The following is a 22,148-nucleotide window of genomic DNA, read 5'->3' as shown; positions in this document are numbered from 1 at the left end:
CAGTACTTAGATATTAAACAATACTTAGATATTAAACAGTACTTGGATATTAAACAGTACTTCGATATTAAACAGTACTTGGATATGAAACAGTACTTGTATATTAAACAGTACTTGAATATTAAACAGTACTTAGATATTAAACAGTACTTAGATATTAAACTGTACTTGGATATGAAACAGTACTTAGATATTAAACAGTACTTAGATATTAAACAGTATTTACATATTAAACAGTACTTAGATATTAAACAGTACTTACATATTAAACAGTGCTTAGATATTGAACAGTACTTAGATATTATACAGTACTCAGATTTTAAACAGTGCTTAGATATTTAACAATACTTAGATATTTAACAGTACTTAGATATGAAACAGTACTTAGAATAGTACTTTGGTAGCTCATTCAAACAGTTTTTCAAAAAGGGGGACACAAAATCAGTTAATAAGGAATTATTAAATTCACCAGAAGCAACTGGAAATAACCTGGAAATGGCCAAAAATCAGCAGGAACCAACAAAATCAATTGGAAATGATCCAAAATTGTGCGGGTGTCGCTAGCAAATGTGAGTGTCAATTTAGCTGACTGAATTTTGCATACGGCTTTCCCTTACAGACACATTATTGCCATTATTACCAACGATTTTCTAGTTTTTTGAATCGAACGCAGGCTGATTGCAGCTCGTTAGCGCCCGCTAACGCTACGGCTCTCGGACCGCCGATCCGACGAGCAATCAGCGGTGATTGGATTTGGATATCTTACAATTAAGTCTAGAAACGGCAAGACTAATTTGGCAAAAAAAACAACCTGAAGTAAATTCTTAATTACTTTGCGATCTGAATTGCAAATTGTCACATATTTGCCTATTTTTTTTGGGGGGGGGGGGGGGGGGGTTGACTTATGGTTAAGTGATTTCGCAGCTGCAGAATTTTGCGGAAGAATGTCAATGACGTTTATGCTTAATTAGGATTTTTTTTCTGTAATGTTTTATGTTGTGCATATTAATGGACAAAAAATGATATGCTAGCAATAAACGGCTAATTAAATGCAACTGGAAATTAAGATGAAATAGCAGTAAATAATTGCTAAAAGGACAAAAAAAAAACTGTCAAAAGTCAACTAGTTGTAGTTAAGTTAAAATTGCATGTTAAAAATAATTTATGTAATAGTTTGCCTTTGCATAGTTGAGACCAATCATGTCCTCCAACTCAATGGAAAAAGAGGAATGGAGACTTGTTGTTTTTAGTGTGCGATGAATTGTAATAAAAAATTGAAAGAAGGCCAGAAAAAGATGCAACAAAAATGGCATTTTCTGTTCATGATTAGTTCAAGAAGGTGCTCGGACGTTTGGTCGCCGGACGATTGGTCGCCCGGACGTTTGGTCGCCGGGACATTTGGTCGCTCGGACGTTTGGTCGGTCGGACGTTTGGTCGCCCCGGACGTTTGGTCGTCCCGGACGTTTGGTCGTCCCGGACGTTTGGTCGTCCCGGACGTTTGGTCGTCCCGGACGTTTGGTCGTCCCGGACGTTTGGTCGCCCCGGACGTTTGGTCGTCTCGGGAGTTTGGTCGCCCGGGAGTTTGGTCGCCCGGGAGTTTGGTCGCCCCAGACGTTTGGTCGCAAAGGACGTTTGGTCGCCGGGACGTTTGGTCGCCGGGACGTTTGGTCCCCGGGACGTTTGGTCGCCGGGACGTTTGGTCGCCGGGACGTTTGGTCGCCGGGACGTTTGGTCGCCGGGACGTTTGGTCGCCGGGACGTTTGGTCGCCTGCACGTTTGGTCGCCAGGACGTTTTATCTCATCTCAATAATATGCTTTTATTACAAAGCAAACCAAAAAATACCAGTAAATTCTCATAATGAGTGTCAGTTAGAGAGAATGTGTTATATTGTTTGTCTAAATCACAAAAAAACGTACTTAAAAAAATCCTTAAAAAGATCTTATATGCCGTACACCATTTAAAATGATCAGAAAACGTATAAAATACATAATCTATACAAAATTCTCATCTTCCTCAACCAAATCTACAGACCCTTTGTCTTGAACTGTCCTTTAATGAACTATAAAACCACATTTACTGTCAAAAAAACGAAATCCAGGTTGTTCTTCCAGGAAGCCAAGAATTATAAAAGCGCTAGCAAAACAAGGCCGGTATCCCGAAGGGGGTTGTACCCGTCTAAAAATACCCAACCCCCCCCAACCCCCACCACGCCTAAATTTCTCAATCATGCCATCCTACCGTAGCACAATGGCGGCGCGTTAGAAGCTAACAGGCGTGAAGGAATTAAGGGAAGGAAATAGGCCACCGTGCAAAATGACTGCAACGTAAAAACCCCTCCTCCAATTTCCATCTTTTCGCACCACCGGCGTATTAATCCTGCTGTGATCCCTAATTTGGTTTCCTCACTTTTTTTTTTGGTGCGAGAAAAAAGTCCTGGAAGTCGGACAGAGGTGGCGCCATGGGATCAGAACGGAAAATTAAAGAGAAAATAAATAAAGTGAGTAAGAGTAAATAAGGAGTGCTTTCAATTAGTTGTGGAAACATAGCCGCGGGACACTTTTTCTTCCCAGAGTGGGCGCTAATCACCCTGGGAGTCGCTATTAATCTCGCTTTTTGAAAACATACACATACAAATTTACGTTGGGGAGATCACTGAAGAATATTCAAGTCTGATTTTGGGATTTTACGGTGTTCAATCAGATACAGTTGGAATAAAATGGAAGAATTATTTAATGGCCTGAATATAAGACAGTGTTTTTTTGAGAGATTATAACTATTGACTTTAAAGAGAATGCTGAATTTTTTTTGCGTTTTTTGCCAGTTTTTTTACATTTATTTTTATCAAAATAGATTGATTGCATTATTTTCATTTAAAACAACTTAAAACTATTCACTTACTAATGGAATTTTCAGATGTTAAGGTGTAATAGCCATTTTTTAATTAGGTAAAATACTTTTACTCTTCAATATATATATATATATATATATATATATATATATATATATATATATATATATATATATATATATATTTTTTTTTCAGATTTACTGTATACAAATTCAATTCAATGTTCAAAAATTATTTTTCAAATTTTAATCTTGAAAAAATGAGGGTCGTCTTACATTCAGGGTCTAGAACTTAAACTAATTGACAATGCTAGATGGCGCCAGATAGCTTTAAAGAGAATGCTATATAGCAGTTATTGCATTTTCTTCAAAAATCAAAGTAGATATCTTTATTTACATTTAAAAAAAATCAAAACTATTCATTTACAAATGTCATTGTACCTTTAGTTGACATATTTAAATGTTCAGATGTCAATATTTGTCCAATTTTTTATAATAATTAGTTTCAGATGTACTATATACACATTAAATTGTGTTCAAAATTAATTTTTCAAATTTTAATCTTGAAAAAGAGGGAGTCGTCTTATAATCAGAATCGTCTTATATTCGGTTCATGAAAAAAATTGTCATTTTCTGACAAAAACAGCGATAGACGTCCAATCCATTTTGAGTGAATATAGTTTAACACGTTAAATATTTTTTTGTACATGAAGCTCATCACGTATAGAAATGTAGTACAAAAAAACGGAAGTTGTTGACCGATTCGCACGCAAGAGAACAAAGTGTCACGATGACAAACCACGAAAAAAATGGAGTTTTTTCCGTCTGGCAGCCAACAAATTGCTTTTCCGTGAAATTGTGTTAGCGCAGAGTCAGACAGGAGCATTAAACAAAGGCTGGGGGGGGGGGGGGGGGGGCCTATGGGGATGTAGCGCCATGGCGGCGTAGCTAGCCTCGAGGGTTTTGGGTGGCCAATGCCTGATGGAGTGAGAGCTCCTAATCAAAGATGGCAGCAAACAATTTAAGGAGGAAATTGGACTCGCAGGTGACGTGACGCCACCCGCTGTCATATTTTTATTGATATTGACGTTTTGGTTAGTTTGTTAGCTTGGCATCTTTTTAAAAAAATCATTTAAATCAACAATATTTTGTTTTTTTCTATGTTGATGAAATGATGGATGGTATGATTTAAAATGTGTGGTTTTATGTTGAGATTGGAGATGTTAGAAGGTTTATTTTGAAAAGCTGTGGTTTTTGTTGCGACTTGATTTTGTTGAGGAAATCTAAGAATATGTTTTTTAGTGGAATGTTGTATTCTTTGGTTACATTTACCGTATTTTCACGACTATAAGGCGCACCGCATTATAAGGCGCACCCTCAATGAATGACATTTTTTTCCATATATAAGGCGCATTGTACTATAAGGCGCACTGTCTATTTTGGAGAAAATTTAAGAGTTTAAAGTGTGCCTTATAGTGGTGAAAATACGGTAATTGCTATTGACTTCCAGCTATGAAGCACTCACTACTACACAGTCACCTCTAGAGCCAGCCATTGTTGATGTTTTGGATTTTTTGGTATAAAATCTTGCAGTGGGGAGGAGTTATACGATGGAAGATTTTGTAAACTAAGATGGCTGATCTGCATATTTAACAGTATTGTTTCAGTTCAGGCGTTTGTGTTTTTTTAATATACGACAATGGTGGTTTTTAGTTTTTTGTTTTTTCCATATATAAGGCGCACTGGATTATAAGGCGCACTGGATTATAAGGCGCACTGTCTATTTTGGAGAAAATTGAAGACTTTTAAGTGCGCTTTATAGTCGTGAAAATGCGGTATAATATATCTTTCAACAAATTTAAGATGTCATTCTTTTTAATGTAAAAAAATGTCTTGGGTTTTTAATTGTATTTTTAGTCCGCAAACATTTATATTGACAGAAATATATGTCCAATTTATTTAGTTGGGTGGGCTGGGAGTGAATTTGACTTGGATCTCTTTCAAAAGCACTACAATATGATCATTTATTGCCACCAGAAGAGAAATTTCATCTATTAATCCTTTAAGAACGTGATTTATTGCTGTAATTGTGTGTATGTTAAGCTTCTCTCGCTACGTTTGTCAAAACCGTGTATCGTAGAGACTTGAAATTTTATATGTTGGTCAGAAACGGCTGTCTCACCCTAATAGACAAAAAAAAAATTGCTTCACCTTCTCTAGAAAGCGTAAACTCAATCTTTTGTTTCTTAAACACCCACTTTTCAAAATAGACTTTTTTTAAATAGTGCAACAATTGTCTTTTATTTCCAAAAAAGCTATTTTCAGCTATTTCACAAACACTTTCACACAGTATTACTAAATTGTCCGTTAAATCTGTTCACTATTTGTCGGGTTTCCCCAAGTAAGAAACAAAAGCACTGTCTCCGATAATAACACAATTGAAAGGTGTGAATATTCATGGCGAGAACAGGCGGAAATAGATATGAAACAAACAAGTACGACACCTCGGCTGGTGTTTATCTGGCGGCAGACGCATCAAAGTGAGTCACGGCGTTGCACCAAACGTACACGGAGGATTTTAAGCAAATACGTTCCCTTTCCGGAGACCCCGCAAAGCCCAAGGCGCTTTTAAATGAGAGCTTGCTACTTCCTGTGCCGAGCAATTTTTAAAACAAATGCTAACATTACAAATTGTCGGTTGAACTTCCTGAACTAAGATTTATATACCGTATTTTCACGACGATAAGGCGCACCCTCAATGAATGACATTTTTTCCATATATAAGGCGCACTGTATTTTGAGGCGCACTGTCTATTTTGGAGAAAATTTAAGACTTTGAAGTGCGCCTTATAGTGGTGAAAATACGTTAGTAATTGCTATTGACTTCCAGGTATTAAGCACTCACTACTTCACAGTCACCTCTAGAGCCAGCCATTGTTGATGTTTCAGATTTTTTTGTATAAAATCGTGCAGTGGGGGAGGAGCTACATGATGGAAGATGTTGTAAATTAAGATGGCATCTGTATATTTAACAGTATTCTTTCAGTTCAGGCGTTTGTGTTTTTTTAATATCCGACAGTGTTGGTTTTTCGTTTTTGGTTTTCTGTTTTTTCCATATATAAGGCGCACTATATTATAAGGCGCACTGTCTATTTTGAAGAAAATTTAAGACTTTTAAGTGCGCCTTATAGTCGTGAAAATACGGTATATATATATTTTTTTTTTACCAAGGGTCACATTTTGAGTGAGTATAAGTTGTACCCGCCAATGAATACAAATGTAAAAAGTCACACTGGAGTATAAGTCGCATTTTTGTTAGGGTATTTTTTTGTTAAATTAGAAACCAATAACAACCATATGTGAAAGTAACAATAGTAAAATTGGGAATAAATACGCATATGTTAACATAACTATCAGGTAACTATAGCATGAAAAACACTATATAATAATAATCTTTTGGTGGTCAGATAAAGAAAAAATGTGCTGAATTTTGTCCCATTATTAGGAGGGCTCTTTTTTATCAAATCATATATTATTCATATTTTTTTGCAGAAACTAAAAGAAACATTAATGTGAGAATTAAGAACTTGACATTTTTTGGTCTAACTATATTGATTTGTTTTTTTTGTTTTTTTTTTTAGATCCCAAGTGCAACAAATTCGAAGAAAACTGACAAAAATTATCAAAATATGTATTGTGGACATCCAAAATGATGAAAAAATGCGCCTATCAAAATTGGAAACAAGGTAAGTTATTTTTTTTCTCCATTTGAACAAAGCTTCCAAAAATTGTAGCCATATATAGTCATTACTACTAAATTTTTTTCTAGTTTAATTCCATATACAGCACAAAAAAAGGTTGACAACAAATTCTGTTAAAATATTTGTTCCTCATAAACAAACTTAGTATAAAAAATAGTCCAATTTGATTCATGAATAATAATTATATTGACATTTATGCTTTCTGTTCTGCAATTGTATCACTACTCTAAATATAAATATATTTTTTAAAATTTAATGTATATATACGTTTTTTAAAATCTGAATCATTTTAATTTTCATAAGAAAAAAACAGTTCAGTTTAAATTCTAATTAAAGTCATTTTCTTGTCGTTTTTGGTTGTTTTCTATTTGTTTTGCCATGTTTGCTTCACTAAAGTCAATATGAATATATATACATTTATATGATTACTGTATATGTTTTTTTTTTGCAATATGCCTCAGGATTATTATTATTTTTTTTCTTAAAAACCAAATTTTTGTAAATTTTTTAACTGATTCAATCCTCTGAAAATGGTTTGATCGAAATCGGGTCATCTGGAGTTGTTGTCACTTTTATTAAATATATCATATGACGATTCAATAATAATTTGTAATACTAAAAAAAATGAATAAAGCGCGCTAACGTTCCACACGGAATGGAACAAAACCCCTCGTTAAGCGAAAAAAACAAGCCTGAGATTGATTTGGCGGTCCCTGTGGGTAATTGCACTCAATCAACTGCGACTCGTCACCTCTTTGGTTTTAATGAAGTCTTGCAGGTCGTTGTCTCGTGTCGGAGCGCCGTTCCCATTCGTGTTGTCGTTATCGGCCTGAGGCGAAACTTTATTGATCGCCCCTCGTGTTATCATCAAAGATCGCGCCGATTCTTGTTCGCTAATCGGTCCTTTCGTGGGTACCCATCGATTTTTTTAATGTCAACTCGTAGTTGGTCTGCTATGTGTTCTTGAAATCGGACTTTAAGATAGTCAATTATACATGTAAATATATATAGGATATCATATATATACCGTATTTTCACGACTATAAGGCGCACTTAAGTCTTAAATTTTCTCCAAAATAGACAGTGCGCCTTATAATCCAGTGCGCCTCATATATGGAAAAAAATGAAGACCAAAAACGAAAAACCATCACTGTCAGATATTAAAAAAAACACAAACGCCTGAACTGAAACAATACTGTTAAATATGCAGATCAGCCATCTTAGATTACAAAATCTTCTATCATTTAGCTCCTCCCCCACTGCAAGATTTTATACCAAAAAATCCAAAACATCAACAATGGCTGGCTCTAGAGGTGATTGTGGTGTAGTGAGTGCTTCATACCTGTAGTCAATAGCAATTACCGTATTTTCAACACTATAAGGCGCACTTAAAAGTCTTACATTTTCTCCAAAATAGACAGTGCGCCTTATAATACAGTGCGCCTTATATATGGAAAAAATGCCATTCATTGAGGGTGCGCCTTATAATGCGGTGCGCCTTATAGTCGTGAAAATAGGGTAATTGCCTTTGACTTCCAGGTATGACGCACTCACTCACTACTTAACAGTCACCTCTAGAGCCAGCCATTGTTGATGTTTTGGATTTTTTGGTATAAAATCTTGCGGTGGGGGAGGAGCTATATGATGGAAGATTTTGTAAATTAAGATGGCATCTGCATATTTAACAGTATTGTTTCATTTCAGGCGTTTGTGTTTTTTTAATATCCGACAGTGGTGGTTTTTCATTTTTGGTTTTCTGTTTTTTCCATATATAAGGCGCACTGGATTATAAGGCGCACTGTCTATTTTGGAGAAAATTTAGGACTTTTAAGTGCGCCTTATAGTCATGAAAATACGGTAATATGTGAAAAATTGATAGCTTGATTTTATATCCCATAACTTTTCTCATTCTGTTCGAAAGAGAACAGAATTTGTTTGTGATTTGGTCCTGTTACATGAATCATAAAAATGAGTAAAATACATATTTAAATTTGACCTCTATTGCTGTCATTGGGTATAAAAACATGACCATATCAGCTACCCATTTAAAATAAATTGACTGTCTGTTACTGTCAATGACAGTGAATGAGTTAAAAAAATTAATATGTCTTAAAAATATATAACACCGTTATTATAATCGAAGGTGGCTTTGAAACAATAACCATAAACAGGCCATTTCATCCTGAAAAGTGAGAAATTCACACCATCGGCGTTAACGTGGCGCCGCCATCACTCAGCAGCTTTAAAAATAGATGAGTAAATATGAAATTAATATGCGCGCTCGGCGCCTCCGGCAAACGCATTTACATGCGGCGGAGGAAAAAAAAAAATGAAGGCTGGCATCCATTATTCGCCGTTGCCGCCAAGGATGAATGACTTGTGAGGTATCGGCCATATTTGTTAAATTAGACGCTGCCTTTGACGCTGCTGGCCAATTAAAAGACCTCACTGTTGGGGGGGAGGAGCTTATGTTGTTTAGCCATAGAAATGAACTGTTGAATTACTGTATTTTCACGACTATAAGGCGCACTGCATTATAAGACGCACCCTCAATGAATGACAGTTAATTTTTTTCCATATATAAGGCGCACAGTATTATAAGGCGCACTGTATGATAAGTGAACTGTATTATAAGGCGCACTGTCTATTTTGGAGAAAATGTAAGACTTTTAAGTGCGCCTTATAGTGGTGAAAATAGGGTAATTGCTATTGACTTCCAGGGATGAAGCACTCACTACACCACAATCACCTCTAGAGCCAGCCATTGTTGATGTTTTGGACTTTTTTGGTATAAAATCTTGCAGTGGGGGAGGAGCTATATGATGGAAGATGTTGTAAAGTAAGATGGCTGATCTGCATATTTAACAGTATTGTTTCACTTCAGGCGTTTGTCTTTTTTTAACTGGATTATAAGGCGCACTGTCTATTTTGGAGACAATTTAAGACTTTTAAGTGCGCCTTATAGTCGTGAAAATACGGTATTCAATAATACATGATTAAGATCTTTGATCCATAGGTAGATAGTAGTTGATACTCGTTGTTTTTATCGTGTGATGAGTCGAAATATGAAATCAAAAGGGTTTTAAAGGGGAAAGTATATGATTTGTATCATCCAAAAAAAGGGTGACGACCCTTGGTAGCAACTTTGGTTTTCTGGTCAATTGTGAAATACAGTGGTACCTCGAGATATGAGCTTAATTGGTTCCGGGACTGAGCTCGTATGTCAATTTACTTGTAACTCAAAGCAATGTTTCCCATAGAAATTAACTAAAAAACAATGTGTTTAATAGTACTAAAATGTGTTCAATAGTACAAAAATGTGTTTAATAGTACTAAAATGTGTTCAATAGTACTAAAATGTGTTTAATAGTACTAAAATGTGTTTAATAGTACTAAAATGTGTATAATAGTACTAAAATGTGTTTAATAGTACTAAAATTTTACGGAATTTGCAGCTGGGAGACGGAGAGACTTTTTGCACGGCAACGCGCTTGTAACATAACAAAAACTAATTGAAATGAACTTGGATAACGAACCAGACACTCAAAAATAAATATCATCTAACTGTCAAAATTTATAAATTGACAGGTATACACCCATATTTTTTTAGATGGGTACAAATAACACTATAGCACTATATACGTATACCTAAAAAAACAGTAGATTTAAGCTAAATAAAAGCAAACTAAGCCTTATTTTTTTCGCTCTGTCAACAATTTGCGTGTCCTTGAAGAACTCAGTTTTCCTTGCCAGGGACACCACGTTAAATAAAAAACCAGAGCGGTAAACAGGCATCTAAATGCTAATGTGTCGACATTCTAATATTCGCGCGGGTATCGCTAAAGCAAAGCTAACGCCAGCTAGAAAAACTTCAAGACAAAAAAACTCAAGTAAAAAAGCCATTTTTGTGTTCAACATCAGCTTTTTCCGACAAACTAAAAACCTTTTTGGCGAGAAACGCTGTCTGGGATTAAAATGAGCCGCCATTAAAAGACGCTAGCTCGTTTTTGTCCGTCTTTTCAGTCGTTGACAGTTGCCAAGAGACGGCGCAAAAAAAAAATGGCGGTTACACAAGGAACATAACTTTCCCTTTCGTTGAACGTACTAATCTAACGTTTTCTGCCAGAAAGAATGAAAGAAAAAATGCTTTTGGTTGCCATTAGCGTAATTTGGACGCGAGAAGACGACGATTACGCTCAGGGGTGCCGAGGCGGCGCCACGGGTCGTCCATTAGATGCAGCGAATTGGCGGGTAATTATCTCGTCATCGTTGAAGATGACGGGGCAAACAAATTAGACAAGGAGAGGACGGAAGTGGCTGTCATTTTGTTTTTAATTGTAATTTGAAGACGTTTTAGCAGGCGTTTTTAGCATACAAGTTCGTGTTTAAGTGAAGTTGACAGAGACGTCTAATGTTTTCAAGTAAAAATACATTTGAGCGAATATAGCTACTGCTAACTTTATTGGAATCATTAATTAGGGCAATTTACTGAGGTTGACTGGTATGTGGATGAGTAGTTAGCATGTTAGCTTAGCAGTAATAAGACCAAGGGTTCGATCCTATTTACCGTATCTTCACGACTATAAGGCGCACCGCATTATAAGGCGCACCGTCAATGAATGACATTTTTTCCATATATAAGGTGAACTGTATTATAAGGCGCACTGTCTATTTTGGAGAAAATGTAAGACTTTTAAGTGCGCCTTATAGTGGTGAAAATACGGTAATTGCTATTGACTTCCAGGTATGAAGCACTCACTCACTACACAGTCACCTCTAGAGCCAGCCATTTTTGATTTTTTTGGATTTTTTGGTATAAAATCTTGCAGTGGGGGAGGAGCTATATGATGGAAGATGTTGTAAACTAAGATGGCTGATCTGCATATTTAAAAGTACTGTTTCAGTTCAGGCGTTTGTGTTTTTTTTAATATCCGACAGTAGTGGTTTTTCGTTTTTGGTTTTCCGTTTTTTCCATATATAAGGCGCACTGGATTATAAGGCGCACTGTCTATTTTGGAGAACATTTAAGACTTTTAAATGCGCCTTTTAGTCGTGAAAATAGGGTTTTTTCTCGCCTTCTCCTGACCAGAACGTCTAAAAATAGCTTTGCCGTGATAACATTTCAAACCGACCAATCACGAGCCAGGCTTCCGGTGAGCCTTTTTTTTACCACGGTTTTAAAGCCAAAGCGCCAAATTCATTACCTCCGTTCTGTACTCAAACACTGGTGCTTATCTATCTCCGCCGACATTAAACACAGACAATCCAATTGTCTTTTCCGCCGTGGGCGGCGGCCATGTTTGTTAGACGTACGCCTAATGAAGTGCCGTCTCGGCAAATGAATGGCGAGGGTGAACGTATGCTAATAAGTAAGACGCAACTAATCCATCACTCTGCTACACCAGGAGTAATTAAGTTCAATTATAAATAGACCACTGGAGCCCCGCCCTCCTCGTTGAGTGACAGGTGGTCTTTGCAGGTGAAAGGAAGGCAGACGGCGTCTATGGAAAATAACAGAGTGAAATATGAGAAGCTGTTGTTGTGGTGATGGATTGGTTCATTGTGTTTATATGTGGAGATGAATCTGGTTTCAATCCTGATTGATTATGTGGCTTTGTTTTATTTTTTTATTATTTTATGGAGGATTAACTTTATGAAATGAAGTCTGTCGTTTCATTTATTGAGTTGATGGAGGAGCATTGGATGAAATACATGGGGTACCTTGACTTATGAGCGATTTGAGATATGAGTAAAATTTGGAGCATTTTTTTTATTTTGAGATGTGAGTCAAATTTTTTGCAAATATTTATCTTAAGATATGAGTAAAATTTTGTGTGAATATTTATCTTGAGATATGAGAAAATTTTTGTGCGAATATCTATTCTGAGATATGAGTAAAATTTTGTGCAAATATTTATCTTGAGATATGAGACAAATTTTTTGCAAATATTTATCTTGAGATAAGAGTAAAATTTTCTGTTTTAGGATCAAATTCAAATGAAGAGTATAGATGTATATTACATTTCCTGATTTTCCCCCTTTTAAATCAATAATTATCATTTTTAAACCCATTTTTTCCGTGTTTTTAGTTCAAAAATCATTTTGTAAAATCTAAAAATATTTCAAAAAAAAAAGCTCAAATAAACATTGTTTTAGATCTATCAAAAATTGAATATTCAGGGCTTTTAATCCAGTTCTTTTAATCCATATATAAAAAATATAAAAATCTAAATATTATATCTAAAATGGTCCGGCCCACATGAAATCGACTTGACATTAATACAGCCCGCGAACCAACGTTTGACACCCTTGCTATAAATTGTATCTAGGCATCAATGTGAGCAAGAATGTTGTGACCTGCAATTTTCAAGAAATGCCAGCTGGGATAGGCTCCAGCACCCTTTGAACGTAAGCGGAACAGCAATTGAATGAACATGAACTCAATACAGACCGCTTCTAAAACTCTTTTAGGTCAGGTTTGAGGTTTCCAGTTAGATTTTCAAAGTAAGCGTTATACATTTCCATTTTCAAATAATAGCTTTATACAAGAATAAAATATTTAAAAGTTGTTAGGCCTTGGAATCAGTATTTGAACAAGACTTTGATATGGACCGAAGGCCATTTGGTTTCAAGTCAGCGGAGCAGAAAATACAACCTGAACATGCCGTGAGTGTAATACACGTAGTAATGTCATGTCATGCGTGTGTTGGAACATCACGACCTAAAATGGGCCGTAATCACGGTGTGGGTATCCGTCCGTCCACCACCACGCAAGGTGAACCGTGATTGCTTTTCGCTTCTCGGGGCGTCGGGTACGCCCGCAAATTCATCACGCCGACAAATGGTTACAATCAAAGAGTGTTTCGTATGCCAAAGCGCCTCAATCAGAACGCTCTGCGTTTATGTAGCGGATTTGAAAAGTCGTTGTTTGTTGTTGACGGGTGGATCCTAATTGTGTCGTAGAGATTTGACTAATAGAAAAGGGTTTTTACATCTAATTTAATGATAGAATCTTGGCAAAATGTATTTAATAATACATGATTAAGACTCTGTCAGGATTAGTTGGTAGATAGTAGTAGATACTCGTTGTTTTTATTGTGTGACGAGTTGAAATATGGAATTGGAAGGGTGCTTGGATGTTTGGTCGCCGGTCTTTTGGTCGCCGGTTAAATGGTGACAGAGAGTTTACTGTTGAAACCAGCTGTCAAAATTATATTCATGAGAGAGAGTTTAATATCTAAGAGAGTGCTTTGTAATTGTAAAAAAAGCAGGGAAAATTGTCAATATTTTATTTTTTTTAATCTGTGGAAGTTTTATTTTTGTATATTAAAATTTTAAAAATTAAGGTCTTCATTTATCAAATGAAATGAAAAATTATTTATGGCAAAAAAGTACCCCAAAAAATAAAAAACAAACAAATAAAAGCTAACAATTTGGTTTAGCATTTTATCAATTTATCCTTTCTCTATTTTGAAAGAAATGACCATATCGACCACATTGTCACATTTTTCCGATCTACAAACACAACATATATACGATAAAATCTCATCTCATCTCATTTTCTGAACCACTTTATCCTCATTAGGTTCCCCGGGGGTGCTGGAGTCTCTCCCAGCTGACTCCAAACCACTAACTCACACTCAAACTCATACCTAGGATCTATTTAGAGTGTCCAATCACCCTACCATGCATATTTCTGGAATGTGTTAGTACCCGGAGTACCCGGAGAAAACCCACACAGGTGGACATGACCTGGATTTGAACCCAGAACCCCTATTCCCATTCCCGGAAAGACCTTGTGATATCCTAAAAGGCTTGCCTGGCTACTTTTGAGTAGCTGTCATGGCGTCAAGTGTGCAAAAAAAAAATGAATCAAAAAAAAAATGAAAAGCCATTTCCCGGCACCCCCCGTGTACCCCCCCCCCCCCCCCCCCCCCACGCTCATCTTTGCACTCAGTGGCTCTCTGATGTAAGTCGGCACTGCGGGAGAGGTTTGGGCACCAGAGCCAGTGTCTTTCCCGGGGGAGATTAGCCGCGGGGCTAGCGCGACCGGCAACGACTTATCCCCGCAGCTCGCCGGCTGGAGAGCCGGAATTGAATCCTTCTCATTGAAGGCCACTGTGACATTCAGACTCTTTTTTTTTTTTTGGGGCGGTGCTCAAAAATGCTTCCCAAATCATTCAGTGGAAGTCATGGCTTTATTAATAGAGTCACTGTGTTTGATCCTGTCATTGACTGGTGGGCTGTCATTGACTGGGATAGACATCCAATTCATTTTGTGACTGTTTAGTCGCCGGACGTTTGGTCGCCGGTCAAATGTACTTAGATATTAACAGTACTTAGATAATAAACAGTACTTGGATATTAAACAGTACTTGGATATTAAACAGTACTTAGATATGAAACAGTGCTTAGATTAGGTATTAAACAGTACTTAGATTGGGTATTAAACAGTACTTAGATATTAAACAGTACTTACATTAGGTATTAAACAGTACTTAGATATTAAACAGTACTTAGATATTAAACAGTACTTGGATATTAAACAGTACTTAGATATTAAACAGTACTTAGATATGAAACAGTAATTAGATATGAAACAGTACTTAGATATGAAACAGTACTTAGATTAGGTATTAAACAGTACTTAGATTGGGTATTAAACAGTACTTAGATATTAAACAGTACATAGATATGAAACAGTACTTAGATATGAAACAGTACTTAGATATTAAACAGTACATAGATATGAAACAGTACTTAGATATGAAACAGTACTTAGATATTAAACAGTACTTGGATATTAAACAGTACTTAGATGTTAAACAGTACTTAGATATTAAACAGTACTTAGATATTAAACAGTACTTAGATTTTAAACAGTACTTAGATTTTAAACAGTACTTAGATTTTAAACAGTACTTAGATATTAAACAAAACTTAAATATGAAACAGTAATTAGCTATGAATCAGTACTTAGATATGAAACAGTACTTAGATGTTCAATAGTACTTAGATATGAAACAGTACTTAGATGTTCAATAGTACTTAGATATTAAACAGTACTTAGATATTAAACAGTACTTAGATATTAAACAGTACTTAGATATTAAACTTATTTTTTAAATAAAGTAAGAAAATTCAACAATATTTAAAAATATTTTTCATAGAAAAAAATGTACAAATAAAAATAGTAATAAAAAATTAATCAATTAAAACCAATTCATTTACAATCATTTTCATTATAATTGCAGGGTTTATTGTACATAAATATTTAAAAAAAATTCTAATACATTAAAAAAGTTCAACATAATTATCGCAATTAAAAAAAGACTGAAAAAAATCGACTTAAAAAACAAAAATACCCAAATAAATTTTTAACCACACATATGTACATCCCAGCATCTTCTCCAAACTACCAAAACCTCCAATAACTTTCCATTCTTCCATTTAATCTCCTCCATACTATTTACATTTTTTATCACCACTAAGATCTTAAACCCAGAATGATTTGGTTATCATTTAATCAAGATAACATATTCATTTTCTACTCCAAGCCCGTGTGAAAAATGCAAGTTATGCAGTCCTCCAAACCTCCCAGCATCTGTTGGCGTTCCCCCGACACCCCCTCCCCCACCCACCACCCCCATCACCCCCCCCCCCCCCCCCCTCCCACCATCAAAGCGGCGCTTCATTGGCTGCGATTGGCCTCCGGCCGGGATCAATACGTCTCGATCGATTGAGGAAAATGCAATCAGTTTGGACAGACGGCGTCTAAATTGAAGTCCAAAAAAAAAAGGCTCCGCCCCCAGAGGAAGAAACCAGGAAGCCAAGTCGCTTCCTGCCGAGTGGGCGGTCCTAAGTTGAGTGTTTTAGTACTTTCCACTCTGTCAGCACACACAAAAGTTTCAAAGTGGAAACAATATGTCTACTTTGTCTTCCCTCAATAGAAAAAAAATGCACCAATCGGCATTTTCTGAACCAACCCCCCCCTCCCCCTTGATTCTCGCAAAATGGGCGCCGCCGGAGAGAAAGCAGTCTTTTATTTTTACGATTATAATACATCAGAGAGACAATATACTCCCAAAAGGGACATTTTTAGAGTTAAGTCCTAAAATGAATTGACACTGAAAAAGACTTTGACTTTGGCAATAGGAACCAAAATGTCGTCCGGTTTTATTTAGTGGCTTTTGGTCCAAATTGGATTTAGTGTTTTCATGGACAAGTATATCCAATTTGGTATTGATTGGTTAAAGTGTTAACAGGAGATTGTTTTAATGATTATTGTGGTTGAGAAGTCCGCCAAATTTTGTGTTAATCGATAAAAATGTTGCCACAAGATAAGTTTATGACTACATAAACCTTCCAAAAATCCCCATTGATCCCTGTTTGACCCCAAAATGGCTGACTTTCTTTTTCATTTGGACTATTATTCCCCCAAATACTTTTTTTTGTGCATCAGATTGTGATCAAGAGCACTAAATGTTGTGTTAACCGATAAAAAATGTTGCCACAAGATAAGTTTATGACTACTTAAACCTTCCAAAAATCCCCAGCAATCCATTTTTGACCCCAAAATGGCTGACTTTGTGTTTAATTCGGACTATTATTCCAAGAGACTTTTTTGTACATCCTATGATGATCGATAAATCCACCAAATTTTATGCTAATCGATAAAACTGCTGTAACAAGATAAGTTTATGACCACTTAAACATTCCAAAAATCCTCAGCGATCAATGTTTTGACACAAAAATGGCCGACTTCCTATTTAATTTGGACAATTACTCCAAAACACTTTTTTTGTACATCTGATAATGACCGAAAAGCCCACAAAATTTCATGCTAATCGATAAAACTGTTGTCACAAGATAAGTTTTTCCCCAAAATGGCTGACTTTCTGTTTAATTTAGACTATTATTCCAAGAGACTTTTTCGTTAATCGGATTTGGGATTGATAAAACCACAAAATTTTATATTAATCCATAAAACTGTTGCCACAGGATAAGTTTATGACCACTTATACTTTCCCAAAATCCCCAGCAATCAATGTTTTGACACAAAATGGCTGACATTCTGATTTATTTGGACTATTATTCCAAGACACTTTTTTGTACATTCGATAATGATCGATAAGTCCACCAAATTTCATGCTAAACCCAAAAACTGTTGCCACAAGATAAGTTTATGACCACTTTCACTTGCCAAAAATCCCATTTTTTTTACCCCAAAATGGCTGACTTGCTTTTAATTTGGACTATTATTCCAAAACACATGTCCACCAATTTATTTAACTTAAAAAAAGTCTCAAAATCAACTACCTGACTTTGACTCAACGAAAAAAAATGCCCAAATTTTATGACCCACCAATATTGTTCAAATCCACATTTTACAAAACCTTCCCCAAAAAATCTTTGACTTCCGAGTACCGTATTTTCACGACTATAAGGCGCACTTAAAAGTCTGAAATTTTCTCCAAAATAGACAGTGCGCCTTATAATCCAGTGCGCCTTATATATGGGAAAAAAACAGAAAACCAAAAACGAAAAACCACCACTGTCGAATATTAAAAAAACACAAACGCCTGAACTGAAACAATACTGTTAAATATGCAGATCAGCCATCTTAGTTTACAAAATCTTCCATCATATAGCTCCTCCCCCACTGCAAGATTTTATACAAAAAAAGTCCAAAACATTAACAATGGCTGACTCTAGAGGTGACTGTGGTGTAGTGAGTGCTTCATTCCTGGAAGTCAATAGCAATTACCGTATTTTCACGACCATAAGGCGCACTTAAAAGTCTTGAATTTTCTCCAAAATAGACAGTGCGCCTTATAATACAGTGCGTCTTATATATGGAAAAAATGTCCTTCATTGAGGGTGCGCCTTATAGTGAAAATACGGTAACCAACAAAGCACCGTAACCCAACGAACCAAAATTGCTTAGAGAGCAGCGGCGTAAAACTAATTAAAAGACATCAAGTTCAATTTGTTTGATTGCCCAAGGAGACTGGAGCAGATCAATTTAAGCGCTAAACGTTTGTGACATTGAAAGCAGCCTCATCTGCCCTTGTCATGGAAACAATGCGGCTCCAATTCCTCAACAAAACGTTCCGATTGGTCGCCAAAAACAAAAAGTCCTTGGACATATATCACCGTCAAAAACAACCATTCTGTAAAATAACCCAAATAAAACTCAGCAATACATGGACTCAAACTTACCGTCCTTCCCGATAAGAAAGTCCAGGTAGCGGTAGGTATAAGCCACACCCACTTTGGTCTCCACCTGAGGTCTTTTTAGCGTCGAGTAAATCTTGCCCGGCGACTTCTCGCCCGAGTTGGGCTTCATTTTACGTAGTCCGCAGCCCATGGTGTTTATCTGTTTGCTGCTGAACCTGAAAAACATGCAAATTTTTGCCTTGAACCAAAATTCGTAATTTGTCTTTTTTCGTACAAGTTTATCGGTAAAATAAATTGCGGGAAAACCCATTGACTCATATCTCAAATGATAGGTCTCAGAGAGAGGTTTTCAAATATGTAAGCGTTTTGAAAATATCTTGTCATATAATCTCACAATCCTCGAACAAATGATTTAATAAATCATGCTATTTACTCATGCAAAATTTTAATCGTCAATAAATGGGGTAAAACAGATTATGATGAGTCCTTTCCAAAAACACTACATAACCCTTTTGTCTCTTTGTTTATTTGATCCAAAAATCGATTTGGATTGCAATGGATTGGATAACTTTATTCATTGCTTCATAATGTCGATTTTTTGGGTAATTATTGTCAAAAATCGATTTGGAATAAACCCAATCAAGTCATATGTCAAATGAAACCACTTAATGAGGGCTTTTCAAATATGTAATTGTTTTTGAAATATATATTCACATATTCTCACCATTTTGAAAAAACTCATTTTTAATAACCATTAAGAAAAGCCATTTGTCTTAACTAAAAAATAAATAAATACTAAAGATAAAGCACTTCAATCCCTTGGTTTTCCCACACATGGTGAGCAAAAAAATCTTAATTTAAATAAAATAAATTAAAAAAAAGATTAAACGAACGTCACAAAAAAACCTTGATTAAAAAATACGAATAAAAAATAAAAAAACATCACTAGATATCCAATTTCAGTTTTTTATTCCTTTCTACAAACTTAAACGCACGTCATTTTGCCGCCAGCCTTGAAAATTCTTCCAAAAAAAACCCCCATCTCAACAAAAGATCAGCTCACAGATTACCCATTTTTTTCCTTCAAAAAACAACAATACACATTCTTCCAATACTCTTCCCTTCGCCTTCCTTTGTTTCTTTTGTTTGAACCTTTGAACAACTTAGCTTTTTTTTAATCACCAACCTTGTCTCACAAAAATAAAAAAATGCCGTACTTGAATAATACAACATATCAATGTTTTTTCCTGCTTTGTACTACTCTTCCCTTTGTTCGTAGTACTATTGTGAATCATATTCGTTATGAAGCAGCTCATTAATTTTCATACCACTCACTCCGAGACGCAAAAAGCCCAAAAAAAACGCGTTAAAACGACATTGTTACGACTCTTGACGACTTTATTTGGGCAACATAACCCGCGGCATAACCACACGGGTGGTAAAAAAAAACCCACACTGTGTAGAAGGTAGACAAGCGTGAAGCATTAAAAAAACATGGGAGGAAATGAATATTCACATTTGTGTTGGGATGGCAGAGTACATGTGGGTAAGCGGCTTGAAATAAATAAATAAAGGGGGGTAAATAAGACTGATTTTTTACGCCTTGGCGTCTCTTTGTTCCCACCAGAGAGCCAATGAAACGCAAACAAGCGTGAAGGAGGAAGAGAAGAAGGTAAAGGGAAAGGCGGACATTGAAATTAAAGGATAAACATGGATTGGAAATCATATATATGAGGTATGTTATGGGTGAGTTATGATGTTGATATGTAAAGGGTGGATGAAGTCAATCAAGGTTTGGTCTGGAGGCTATATACCGTATTTTCACGACTATAAGGCGCACTTAAAAGTCTTACATTTTCTCCAAAATAGACAGTGCGCCTTATAATCCAGTGCGCCTTATATATGGAGAAAACGGAAAACCAAAAACGAAAAACCACCACTGTCGGATATTAAAAAAAACACAAACACCTGACCTGAAACAATACTGTTAAATATGAAGATCTTAGTTTACAAAATCTTCCATCATATAGCTCCTCCCCCACTGCACGATTTTATACAAAAAAATCCAAAACATCCACAATGGCTGGCTCTAGCGGTGACTGTAAAGTAGTGAGCTGTGCTTCATACCTGGAAGTCAATAGCAATTACCGTATTTTCACAACTATAAGGCGCACTTAAAAGTCTTACATTTTCTCCAAAATAGACAGTGCGCCTTATAATACAGTGCGCCTTATATATGGAAAAAACAGAAAACAAAAACCACCACTGTCTGATTTTAAAAAAACACAAATGCCTGAACTGAAACAATACTGTTAAATATGCAGATGTCATCTTAGTTTATAAAATCTTTCATCATATAGCTCCTCCCCTACTGCATGATCCTATACAAAACAAAACAGTGTGCCTTATAATACAGTGCGCCTTATAATACAGTGCGCCTTATAATACAGTGCGCCTTATAATACAGTGCACCTTATAATACAGTGCGCCTTATAATACACTGCGCCTTATAATACAGTGCGCCTTATAATACAGTGCGCCTTATAATACACTGCGCCTTATAATACAGTCTGCCTTATAATACAGTGCGCCTTATAATACACTGCGCCTTATAATACAGTGCACCTTATAATACAGTGCACCTTATAATACTTGCATTAAAAGGCCACACCCGGCCCGCAAGCCATACTTTGCACTAGCACCAACATGGGCGATCGTTAAGGCTAAAATCAGCAAACTTTATCCCAAACTTTTGATTTAAACATTAACAAGGACCAAACCGACAAAATGTCAACTTGAAAAATGACAGAATGCACATTTCGGACCCCGGCCAAATGCCGCCATCGCCACCTCAAGACACACACACACACACACATACACACACAGTCGGCCAGATGAAGGCTGCCATCGCCATGGGAACGAGCCCCTCGCCGACTGTCTGCTTCTGAGAAGAATAATAGGCAGCAATCTTTCCTTCTCCCGCCTTTCATTGTCACTTTCTCTTTTTCCGCGGGGCTTGGGGACCACCATGGACACCACCACCACCTTCTTCTTCTTCTTTTTCTTTTTCTGGCACGCCTTTGGCGCCCGCCAGTTTGATTTGCAAAGCATAATCCATCCGCGCCGGGATTTGTCCAAGCAAACCCGGCCCGGAAAATAGCAAAAGGGAGACTAAATTGGCTTTGTGTTCCATTTGGGGGGGAAAGTAGACATCTTAGAAATAGCTCAGAGGTATTTTTTCATTCGTTTTCAGTAAAAATTGTCATCACAAGGGTCGACGGGGGTGCTGGAGCTTTATTCCAACTACCTATGAACAACAAGTGGGGAGTAATCTTGAATATTTTTAAGGTAGTGTTGTC

At 36.3% G+C, this 22,148-nt stretch overlaps 1 protein-coding gene across 1 annotated transcript in view; it reads right to left on the bottom strand.

Moving 5' to 3' along the window:
• The window catches only part of rftn1b (raftlin, lipid raft linker 1b), a 60,262-nt gene extending 38,362 nt beyond the window's left edge, over positions 1-21,900 (bottom strand). The window contains exons 1-3 of the mRNA XM_077721501.1: positions 21,674-21,900; positions 18,832-19,004; positions 16,286-16,450 (exon numbers count right to left, since the gene is read on the bottom strand). Coding sequence (XP_077577627.1) covers positions 16,286-16,450; positions 18,832-19,004; positions 21,674-21,900 — 565 coding nt within the window. The remainder of the gene's footprint in view (positions 1-16,285; positions 16,451-18,831; positions 19,005-21,673) is intronic.
• Between the last annotated feature and the right edge of the window lie 248 nt (positions 21,901-22,148).

Source organism: Stigmatopora nigra, chromosome 7 (genome assembly GCF_051989575.1).
Source record: "Stigmatopora nigra isolate UIUO_SnigA chromosome 7, RoL_Snig_1.1, whole genome shotgun sequence".
In the NCBI taxonomy this organism is placed as follows: domain Eukaryota; kingdom Metazoa; phylum Chordata; class Actinopteri; order Syngnathiformes; family Syngnathidae; genus Stigmatopora; species Stigmatopora nigra.
This window is presented reverse-complemented; position numbering and strand designations above follow the sequence as displayed.